Source organism: Monodon monoceros, unplaced genomic scaffold, assembly GCF_005190385.1.
Source record: "Monodon monoceros isolate NGI ecotype Baffin Bay Population unplaced genomic scaffold, NGI_Narwhal_1 Super_Scaffold_12, whole genome shotgun sequence".
Lineage (NCBI taxonomy): Eukaryota > Metazoa > Chordata > Mammalia > Artiodactyla > Monodontidae > Monodon > Monodon monoceros.
In genome coordinates this window covers 136,747,972-136,759,996 of record NW_021703768.1, presented here as the reverse complement: position 1 = coordinate 136,759,996, position 12,025 = coordinate 136,747,972, and the positions used below count along the sequence as shown (strand labels likewise).

The window sequence follows — 12,025 nt, the reverse complement described above, 5'->3', positions numbered from 1 at the left end:
AGTCTATTTTGTCTGATATGAGAATTGCTACTCCAGATTTATTTTGATTTCCATTTGCATGGAATATCTGTTTCCATCCCCTCACTTTCAGTCTGTATGTGTCCCTAGGTCTGAAGTGGGTCTCTTGTAGACAGCATATATACAGGTGTTGTCTTTGTATCCATTCAGCCACTCTATGTCTTTTGGTTGGAGCATTTAATCCATTTACATTTAAGGTGGTTATTGATATGTATGTTCCTATTACCATTTTCTTAATTGTTTTGTGTTTGTTATTGTAGATATTTCCTTCTCCTGCGTTTCCTGTCTAGGGAAGTTCCTTTAGCATTTGTTGTAAAGCTGGTTTGGTGGTGCTGAATTCTCTTAGCTTTTGCTTGTCTGTAAAGGTTTTAATTTCTCCGTCAAATCTGAACGAGATCCTTGCTGGGTAGAGTAGTGTTGATTGTAGGTTTTTCCTTTCATCACTTTAAATATGTCCTGCCACTCCCTTCTGGCTTGCAGAGCTTCTGCTGAAAGATCAGCTGTTAACCTCATGAGGACTCCCTTGTATATTATTTGTTGTTTTTCCCTTGCTGCTTTTAATATTTTTTCTTTGTATTTAATTTCTGATAGTTTGATTAATATGTGTCTTGGCATGTTTCTCCTTGGATTTATCCGGAATAGGACTCTCAGCGCTTCCTGGACTTTATTGACTATTTCTTTTCCCATATTAGCGAAGTGTTCAACTATAATCTCTTCAAATATTTACTCAGTCCCTTTCTTTTTCTCTTCTTCCTCTGGGACCCCTGTATTTTAAATATTGGTGTGTTTAATGTTGTCCCAGTGGTTTCTGAGACTGTCCTCAATTCTTTTCATTCTTTTTTCTTTATTCTGATCTGCAGTAGTTATTTCCACTATTTTTTCTTCCAGATCACTTATCCGTTCTTCTGCCTCAGTTATTCTGTTATTGATTCCTTCTAGAGAATTTTTAATTTCATGTATTGTGTTGTTCATCATTGTTTATTTGCTCTTTAGTTCTTCTAGGTCCTTGTTAAACGTTTCTTGTATTTTCTGAATTCTGTTTCCAAGATTTTGGATCATCTTTAGTATCTTTACTCTGAATTCTTTTTCAGGTAGACTGCCTATTTCCTCTTCATTTGTTTGGTCTGGTGGGTTTTTACCTTGCTCCTTCATCTGCTGTGTGTTTCTCTGTCTTCTCATTTTGCTTATCTTACTGTGTTTGGGGTCTCCTTTTCACAGGCTGCAGGTTCTTAGTTCCCATTGTTTTTGGTGTCTGCCCCCAGTATCTAAGGTAGGTTCAGTGGGTTGTGTAGGCTTCCTGGTGGAGGGGACTGGTACCTGTGTTCTGGTGCATAAGGCTGGATGTTGTTTTTCTGGTGGGCAGGACCACATCCGGTGATGTGTTTTGGGGTGTCTCTGACCTTACTATGATTTTAGGCAGCCTCTCTGCTAATGGATGGGGTTGTGTTCCTGTCTTGCTAGGTGTTTGGCATAGGGTGTCCAGCACTGTAGCTTGCTGGTCCTTGAGTGGATCTGGGTCTTAGCATTGAGATGGAGATCTCTGGGAGAGCTTTCACTGTTTGATATTACATGGAGCCAGGAGGTCTTTGGTGGACCAATGTCCTGATCTCAGCTCTCCCACCTCAGAGACACAGTCCTGCCACCTGGCTGGAGCACAAAGACCCTTTTGGGAAGTCTGCGGTCTTCTGCCAGCATTCAGTAGGTGTTCTGTAGGAGTTGTTTCACACATAGATGTATTTCTGATGTATTTGTGGGGAGGAAGGTGATCTCCATGTCTTTCTCCTCTGCCATCTTGAAGACCTCTCCTTACCTACTGTTTTTAGTTCTAGTTTTATCATGAATTCATCTGTAGTTAGACTTCTATTTTGAGCACAATTCAATAATTCATCCTCTAATGCTATTTCATACCTAGTTCAGTTTAATTTTTTAGGTAGTTGTAATTAAGACTGTAAATTCTTTAAAGGGGGGGGTCCTGCTTTCCATTTTCTGTGTGCTCTAAGTAGAAATCATGAAAATGATACTCGCAACAATCTATTATACTTTTACGTCATTACAGCCGTCCTCTAGGGTTGGATTATTATACCATTTAATAAATGAAGAAGCTGAAACTCACATAGGTGATAGTTGCAGAGCCACAATTCAAATTTAGATCATGTCACTGCAAATCCAGTTCTCTTAACCACTATGATAAATTTCTAAACTACATATCATAGTGCCTTGTGTAATAATCACCATTAAAGGCTTATTATTTTGAAAGTCTTGTTTGGTTCTTCTCCTTTCCAGATGGACCCCCATGAGAACATATTACTGAGCACTCTTGAGATAAAAAATGAAATGGCCACTTCCGAGGCTGTGCTGGGACTTGGAGACCCCAGGAGCACAATGCTGGCCTGCGATGCCTCCAGCATCCAGTATCGGAAAGCCGGGTTACCCAGGCATAGTTTTGGCCGAAATGCCCTGGAACGGCACGTGGCACAGAAGAAAAGCCGCCTGCGGAGACGCGCCTCCCAACTGAAAATCACCATCCCCGACTTGACTGATGTGAATGCCATAGATCGGTGGTCCCGCATATTCTTCCCAGTGGTTTTTTCCTTCTTCAACATCGTCTATTGGCTTTACTATGTGAACTAAAACATAGCCTCCCATGGGAAGCAAGGACTAGATCCCTCCTCAAACCAGTTGTACAGCCTGACGTAGAACTTGGAAAACACATCACTCCAGGACAAAAGTGATGCTAAAATACCTTAGTTGCTGGCCTATCCTGTGGTCCATTTCATACCATTTGGGTTGCTTCTGCTAAGTCATGAATACACTAAGGTCCCTGTGGTTTTCCAGTTAAAATGCAAGTGATTTGTACACATGCTGGCAAGACTGAATCTGAGTGTCCCACTTTATCTGCTTAGCACACAGCCTATACGGAGGGCAGTAATTTAGAAGATATTCTGGAAGGGTCAATAGCGTCATCAGTCATTTCGCAGAGAAGCGGTCGTACCCAGATACTCCCCGTCTTCCTTCCTAAGGTTGGCATGCGGTCTGCCGTGCCACGCAAACATGCTAACTGAAGATGGTCTATTCCTGTCTTATTACGGTGATAATGGTGCCATGGGAAGTTAATTCCCACTGGATTGTGGAAGGTTCTCATGTAGTTCAAACAGGATAGGGAGAGTCAAGACACAGACTCAGGAAACCAGTTTGGCCAGGCTCTGTTTGCTTGAGCATAAGAATCAACTCCAACATCTTCTACTTTGACATTTAGAGAAGGGGAGACTTCTGAATGTTTTCATGCATGGGGGCCAAAGAAATTTTTCTAAGAGGCTATTTCCGAGGTTGTTAAACTAAGAGTTAATAACCCAGAGCAGAGTGGAAAATCCAGAAACAGCTGTTGTAACAAAATTAAAGCAAGTGAGCAGCATGACCCTTATCAGCCCCTTGTAGCATCTGGTCCACACATACTGTGTTCAGTGGCGAAAGGTAGAGTGAGAGAGATTTTTTTCCTCCAACCTCACAAGCTTTTGACAGCATACCTAGAGAGGTTTTTATAGTTTATCTAATAAAAAGACAACCCCCAAATAGAAAAGATAGTGGAATTAGAATCATCTTAGGTTACGCTGGGAGTCATTCCAATATATGAATATAAAGCACAGACAGAGCTAGCAAACAGGATGCTTTTCTCAGACAGTGTCAGCTGTCTCTACAACATTTTCCTACAGTTTATTTCTGAATTTAATAGGTTATTTCAAAGGAAGGATTTGTTCATTTCTTTAGAGGATTAATGGTCTTTTCTAACTTTTCTTGCTTCTGAAATTCTGATTATATTCTTAAGAGACAGACGAAGTAAGGCTTTGGAGAGATTTTGAGAGAACTATGTTTCCTTATGGGCAGTGAAGTTCACCTTTGTATATTTCATAGCAAACAGTACTTCAAAGATTATGTGCACAAGTAGGGTTACTTTGTAGTTTTGCTGGGTTTGATATTTTTAAGGGTGATTTCATTGTGTATGTTGCAATCTGCCTAATCAAAGAAAATAGGAAAAGTCATGGAAAACAGAATAACATTAACATGGTGAATGTTATGAGCCTCAGTTGATACTGCAGAAAAATATATAACATAATCAGGCAGGCACGATGTACTGTTTTTATTCAATTTTTAAATTATGTGATTGTGCTTCTTTCTATACTAATTGGATATATGCATTCATATGTTGGACAGGCAAGAGAATAAGCTAATATATTTTATTCTGTCAATGTGCGGTTCATATTTTGCCTTTCTCGGAGAAAATAGTGAATTGCTCATTTTTCCTTAGAGTTTGATTGACTGAACTTTTTCTTGGAGGATGACTTTGCTACTTCTATTTAAAAAATAAACACTTCTTTTCAGAGTAACATCCCTAATTGTGCATAGTAGCCAAGGCCAGTATCTGCCTGTGGATAAAATGTATGTTTTCTTTCCCTGATGATTCAGCAGCTTCAAATATGATGGAGTCTTGCTGCCCTTCTATTCCCACTATTAGAGAAAAAAAAGGTTTAGCATCCAGCTTTCTGAATTTGCCCTCCCAAATGGGATGATATTTTTTTTCACCAGCATAGGGAACTCTGGCCCTTATTTTTTTGACTATACACTTGAACACCTCTGAGTATGATCTTTGGGCAGAATCCAACCTACATGCTGCCCCTGGGCTCAGAGCAGAGATTCCTCAAGTTTCTCCGGGGACACACTTTCCCCTGGGCAATCATTTTGGGACATCACGCTAATAAAAGTGCCTGCCCCTTGTCACTAGGGCTTAAAGTTTGAGTAGCATATATCAGGAAGAAGCATATTGATAACTCAGGTGTACAACTCCAAAATGCCATTCTGGAAAGGTTTTTCTAGAGACAACTCAGAGCTCCAACCTAAAAGTGGGCTCTTAATTGCAATTATCATAAAAGCCATAAAAATCCTTCATATTGCCATTTATGGTTACAACAAAATTTTGATGTCCAGGGAAGTCAACAGAGAAATCTAGATCAAAGTGGACAGAAGCAGCTTTGCAACATGAGCCTCAAAAGCATATGACCAGGGATTCATTTCCGCCTGCAGAGATAAGAAAAATCTAGGGAAAAGGAGAAGATGGGACCTTGAAACAGAAGCCCTAGAGCGAAATCCATATATTGGCATTCAGTAACCATGTAGGTAGAAAAAACTGCCTCATCCTGCCCAGAGATAACAGTAGATATAGAATTTATTCTTAAAGTGTATATTTATTGTGTTTGAATTGGATTTTAGTCACCAAATTGGGGGAGGGCCAGGGAGGGGTGCTAGATCTTTAAGTCTTCAAAAAGACCAGTCAGCTTGATATCCAGTGTTTAAATTTAAGGACCACAAAAGTATGTTTTGGCAATTCTGATATGGTATTACTATCAGTTTATACATATATGTATAGTTTTTCTTTTGGTAATAAAATAGCCAGATAGCCAGCAATTAAGGTGTTTTTCATCTTTGTGAAATTCATAGGCAAATTCTGACTCTAAAATGCACAGTCTAAATGCAATCTTTGATCTCAATCTGTATATATATTGTACATGACTGCTAGTAGGTATGAAATGCATTTTCAGAACTGAAAACTCATGCAACATAATCATGTGTTTGCATAAGGAATGTTACAATTCTTTCTACTGCAATTCAATAATGGGAAAAGACTTAAGCAGTGCCATCTAGACCTTTTCTCATTTCTTCAAAAGCAGTGCTAAGTGAAATAATAATAATAATAATAATAATAATGGTTTAGGAACCAAAAGACTTTACATTCTAGCATTAGGAACACAAAAAATCTGTCAGCTTACAAAAGCACAATGCATAGAGAAAGTTCAGTGGAATGCATAATGGGGAAATGAGTCACGTTTATTTTAAGCAAGACCCACATTAAATTGGCAACTAAGACAAATTTCCATTTTCTATAGGTAACTGTTGTCCAATTTGATGAGTAAAGTCATACTCAATAACAAAAACAGCCAACAAGCAGGTCTGCAACATATCTACATGTATATATGTGTATATATAGATCCATGTAAACATACATACATATATATGCATTCATACGTTGGAAAACAAAAGGAATAAGCTAATATGTTTATTTCCTTCATTAAATCAGTGTATGAATATTTTTCATTTGGCAACTGACAAATCAACATATTGAAACAAGTAATACAGGGTACTGAGCATTTCTCTTTCAGCAAATCAATGCCTACAGTTCTTATGAACCACTGCACAGTTTGACACTACAATAGTACTGTACCTCAGAACATAGAAATTAACTAGTTTTCACATTGCTTGTCTATTCTCTTTTTCAAGGAAACAAATAACATTGTCCATTGGTGATTTAAAAAGAAAAATGTCTTAAGAAAACACAAAATGATAAAAAAAAAAAAAATTCCTCCTAGGAGGAGGAAAAAAAATAACTAAACCCCACCATGTTGGTTAGGGCAGATATTCTCAACTGTAGCAATCATGCCATTTTGCTGAGTATACAGAGTCCATGTAATGTGAGCAACCATAACTTTCACTGAACGTGTGTAAATATTAAAACAGATTTCTTAAATATTTTTAACTTCTAATTTGTATTTTATGGTAAGGCAACATGCTAATTCTGTTTATGGCTTAAGTTGATGTGTTATTATGTAAATAATTAAACATGCTGTAAATGAATAGTCGATAGATACAAATAATTGTTTAGGTTTTTTTCCCTTAATTTTTATTTATTTTTTTACTAAGTACAGTTGCTGCAGCCCCAGCAGAGAAATTTAAATACCCTTTTGCATAAATGGTTTGGGATCCCAGACAGAAGGGTTTCAATTTGCTATCACACAGACACACACACACACACACACACACACACATTCAAACACACGTACTCTTTTACTTGCCCGCTCAGTCATTCCCACTCCTGCCCCCTCTATGGGAAATGCTATAGTGTTTATGTAGTCGATGAAACAACCAAGAGATAGCCTTAGAAATGTCAACTGGGAAAAGCAGAAATGATCATTGATTACTTGATAGAATTTTTTATATGTAAGAGTTTAAGAAATCAAAGATCATAACTTAAATCTCAATTTTCAAAGAGTAAAAGTTTATATTGATGGCACTTCAGGAAATAAAAATGCTTTTCATTCATACCTGCTCCAGAAATGTGTTACACATAATACATAGAGAAGACCTTTTTTTTAATAATAGCATTTTGTCCTTAGGTGGTATTGTTCCTTTTAACCAAAGACTCCAGAATTATTAAAAAAAAAAAGAAAAGGAAAAAGAAAAAATGAGGGAAAATGGGAAAAAAAGACACTGCTTCACACCAAAGGTTTAAAAAATATTTTCCAAATACACTAGGAACATTGTAAAAAGTAGTAAGGAGCCAACAGAATGCTAATTAAGACACCACACTAAAGAAGTCATTTAAGAAAAAAAAACACTTAAATATCTATTAGTTATTTGCAAATTGAAGTAAAACATTTCTGTAAATCCATAGATGAATGCAAAACACTGACATCGGGTTTTAATTTGCTTCGAGAATTTGTTTTGTGAAAAAGGTAAATGCGATCCAAACTGAAGAACAAATCTTTGTGTTTTTTTAACTTTAAAACCAAATGTCTCTTTCCTGTCACACGTCATTATTCTGATGCCCATATGTGTGTCCTGGCACCATCTGAAGCAAGTTGACAGTTTCATCAGCTTGTATCTTTCTCTTTTTAGTTCAATAATTTGAGTTCAGTGTTCATTTTAAACATATTAATTCAAACTTGAAAATAATTTAATTCCATAACATTTTAAAGTTTTTATTTGCATGGGTGTTCAAATAGTTCTGTTATGAATATTGTCCCTGCACAGTTCTGAATTGTCCTTTTATAAAAAGTGATATTCTAGTTTCTTCACAATGTAGTGATTATCAGCCTTACTAATTACCTTGTAGCCTTTCTTAATATGCACATAATGCACATTTTCCAATGGCTAGAAAATGCAAAACACAAGTGGATATCATTGCATTTATTTTCATGTCTTTCTAAAAAACAGGATTACTACAATCTCTGGGATACATGAGATAGTAACAAATGAGGATTATAAATGAGTAGCACATAAGAATTATTTTCTTGGATTTAAACATTACAGCCACTTTCAGCATGTAAATATATAATAATGTTGGCTAGTGTGTAATTCTTGAACTAAGAAGTATAAATAAAACTTAAAACGATGTGTGTATAAGTGGTTTCATTGAGTTCAGAATTTTTTTTGATCTATGAATACGAGTTAGAATGTAGAATTACAACTTTTCTAAAAGGCAATAAAAATTTGGGAACTTGGGATGGGCTCTAGGGCAGGCTTGAGTTTGAGCTCTGATTTGTCACATATTAGGTGTATGATTGTGCAGCTATCTAATCCATCCGCCTCTCATTTTTCTTATCTGAAGAAAAAAATATAATTGTACCTCCTTCATAGAGCTGCTGTATAGTTGAAATGAAATAACCCGTAAGAAGTCCTTAGCATGGTACAAACACGTTAAGTGGTTTGTAAACAGTAGATGACAGTAGATGATAGCAACAACAGTAGTATTGTTGCTATTATTAATTATAATCGTTACTAGAATATTCAGCATGTTTTATCACGAATTCTATCATGATACCTAAAACGTCATAGTAATTATTAAATGTTCTCTTAGGTTATATACTTATGGGTAATTAATTAAGAACTTGGCTTCAATCATGAAAATCATATGACAAACATGTGATTCATTTAACATTCTACATATATCCTCTGAAGACGTTACACTAAGTACTTTGAGAATTGAATACTTACTTAATCCTTACCATATCCCTAAGAGTAGCAGAAATTCAAGATCGGAAAGAATAAGTACCTTGCCCGTGAGAGTAGAAGAACTTGGATTCCTACCCAGCCTGGACTCACCCGCAATTCCTTGCAAATTCTTTCCACCTCATCATTAAAAGTGGGTGACCAGGCATGTTCAGTTCTCATTCATTTTGGTCATTTCCCAAGAAACATTTGCTGAGAGCCTGCCATCTGCCAGACCTTGTAATGCTACTAGAAAATTAGTGCTTAGGCTCACAAGGTCCCTACCCTCTTGGATTATATGGAAGCTCTCAAATGCATGGGAAGTCTCCTGAGGCCAGCGAATTAGTTGGGGACAAGCCTAGTGTCTCTCACTCTTATTGACTTTCGAATGTCCAAATAGCACCTCATAGACTCTGTCCACCTGAGCAAGGCCGACTGTCAGGGCAAAATTGTCCAATGAAGTCATGATTAGAAGGAGCTATAGCTACCAAGGAATGACACTACTGAAAATAACTCACCTATAGTGAAGACCCAGTTCCTGCCAGCTTACACTGCAAATTGCACATCGTATCATCTAGAAATGTACAGTTCTTCCATTTGCATTTGCTATCCTTCATGCTAACTTTCTACATTTCTGTCCAGCAGAGAGAACACATGTATGCTCAAATCCATGAACACGTTCACATAACTGGTGGTGCATGCATGCATGTGTGTGCATGCGTGCATGTGTGTGCGTGTGTGTTCATGAGCCTGTGTGGGCGGGGTATGCTGAGAGGGCCAATAGGAAATGGTACTGTAGGTGGGGTCATGGTCTATTACTTACCTTGGGAGGAGAACATTCCCAGATATTTCCCCCCGAAAAAGCTAATCAATTGGCAATGAGAAAATTCCCCCACTCATATTCTAACTACTATAATATCCTAAAGTGGAACTACCCTTGCTCTCTTCTGAAACTTGTTCTAATTATGAAATATCATATGACATTTCCCATACAGAGTATTTTTCTAAACCTTTAGATCCACCTCCCAGAATAATACCAGTTTAGTGAGAAAAATTCTCAGGGATGGCAGGAGACACAATCAGTCCACAGTCCTTGATTTCCTAAAGCAGACAGCAACAAAATAAACACATTCTTGTCTCTTCAAATCTCTGTATCAGAGCATTAGCCAAATGTGCACATTACCCACTACAGCATCACCCCACCACATAGCCTAGATCCAAAGAATGATCATGGGATGACAAGTTGCAGACAAGCCCCAAACGATTAGGCTTCTTAGGTGGTCTTCTTATCAATATCTTGATTTGTGCATGTTCTGATCTTTCCTTTTGTTTCAGGTAGCCAACTAGGTTATTAGTATTTATATATATATATATATCTTTTCATTTCAGAGATTTGTATTGGATAGAAAGGAGACACTGCTGGAAGATACTCAGGGATGATGCTTAGCACCCCACAAGTACTGAGGCACATGAGTGTCTTTCAGGGTAAGGAGAGAGGGAGGGATGCTTTCTCTGAGACTGGGAAGGAGAAAAGCAGCAGGTTCCAGGCAAGTGGAGACCTGCATACCATTCAGCGGTAGTGACCTGGGGAAATGGCAGACCTCGGAGCAGATGGCACAATGAAGCTTAGGAAGCCAGCCCGTGGCACTGGCCCAGGTGTGCCGCTAGAGTGGCAGTGTTTGACCCATGAAAGAATCAAACAGGCTGGAACATGGAGTAGGAAAGAAATGTGGTTTTTTTTTTCCTCTACAGCTTCATTTAAGATGTTAGATTCATCACTGCACTCCCATCTGTGACCTAGTGGGTCCTTGGTCACTCCACCTCGGAAAGTGCTGAGACTCAAAAGCATGAATTTGATATTGGATCAGTAATACAGTATTTCTAGTAATAGAAGTCCAAAGTGGGTGGGGAATAATTGGTTCCAGTTCTGAAGGTCAAAAGGCTAATGAGATACAAAATTTAGTTAAAGGATTGATATATCTTGGAAGCTCAAATGTGGACACAGGGCTTAATGAAATTGTAGACAAATAACACAGGCCTGGTGTAATACATAGGGAGTGGTGGGGACTGTGGGTAACTGGGGAGAAACAAGCTCTATCTAAAGAGGCGGTCACTACTGAGCACCATCCAGTTGTTGTCTTGAGGAATTGCAAGCCCAGTGATGCCAGATTAATCTGAGAATGCAAGAAGCCCCCACGGCACTGAATCTTTTACTTTATGGGCAGGTACAGTAAGGCCAGAGAGACACAGAAACTTTCATCTTTCTTGTGCCAAAAATCCATGCTGAGGTTTTAGAGTCGTAATCCTCAAACCGAGATTGAGGAAGGAGCATATGACAAGCTCCATGAGAGTGTGTGTAGAGTGAACAAGCTTCTATGCCATTATAGTGGTGGAATGATCAGTTTTCTTCCCTTTCCTGGAAGCTGACACCTTATAAAGGTAAGAAAATAAAATACTTCCGTGTACTCTCAAAACAAAAAATAGAGAAACTTTTTTAGTAGAAATAGGTACAGAAAATTGCCAGCAGAAGTTTTCACAATGTAAACAGTCTGGTTGGCTTTTAGATCACTCACTCGGAGGGCTTTTGTCTCTCTCCTGCCGGTAGAGCAGAAGCCCCTTACTCTCCTACAACACCTCCTGGGCCCACTCAGCAGGCACATGGCCCTGACGGAGAATAAGACAGAGCCACCAGAGCAAGGATTTGGGAGAGGAGCAAAGAATCCTGAAGGGGCAGAGAACTGCTGGGAGAGCACCCAAGGGAGAAAAGGGAGGCGAGGGTGGAGGCTCTGGGGCACTTTGTCACTGATGGGGTGGAGGGGGGTCATGAGCCCTAAGATTCTCCACTATGTCAACTCTGGGGATGAAGCATGGGCACAAATTCAGTGAGCAAGGGAAGCTACCCACACATTTCCACCTCCCCAAAGACCCTGTGTAGACTGGAATTTAGTGAATGAACCTGAAAGTGAAGAACTAATAAAAAGGTCCTGCTTTCCACCGCTCTCATCTCCGTGACGCCCCCCGCGGTGAGGCGTTGGTGATCCCTCAGCACCCCGAGTCCTGCTGACCCATCCTCCTTCGGCTAGAAACCCTCCTCCTGGTACCGCGCGGGAGGTGTGGGGCCTCTGAGTGGAGCGGCGAGTCCGCCAGCCCCGGTCTCTTTCCCTGGTGGCGCCGGCTTCTTCCGTAGGACAAT

At 39.0% G+C, this 12,025-nt stretch overlaps 1 protein-coding gene across 3 annotated transcripts in view; it reads left to right on the top strand.

The window, feature by feature from the left end:
• Positions 1-2,848, top strand: part of GABRB2 (gamma-aminobutyric acid type A receptor beta2 subunit) — a 293,095-nt gene extending 290,247 nt beyond the window's left edge. The window contains exon 9 of one of the 3 annotated variants that reach the window (XM_029215666.1): positions 2,302-2,848. In XM_029215666.1, coding sequence (XP_029071499.1) covers positions 2,302-2,649 — 348 coding nt within the window. In that variant the 3' untranslated portion in view covers positions 2,650-2,848. Of the gene's footprint in view, positions 1-2,275 lie in introns of all 3 variants that reach the window. The other 2 variants (XM_029215664.1, XM_029215665.1) reach the window with 2 other exon arrangements.
• The last annotated feature ends 9,177 nt before the right edge of the window (positions 2,849-12,025 follow it).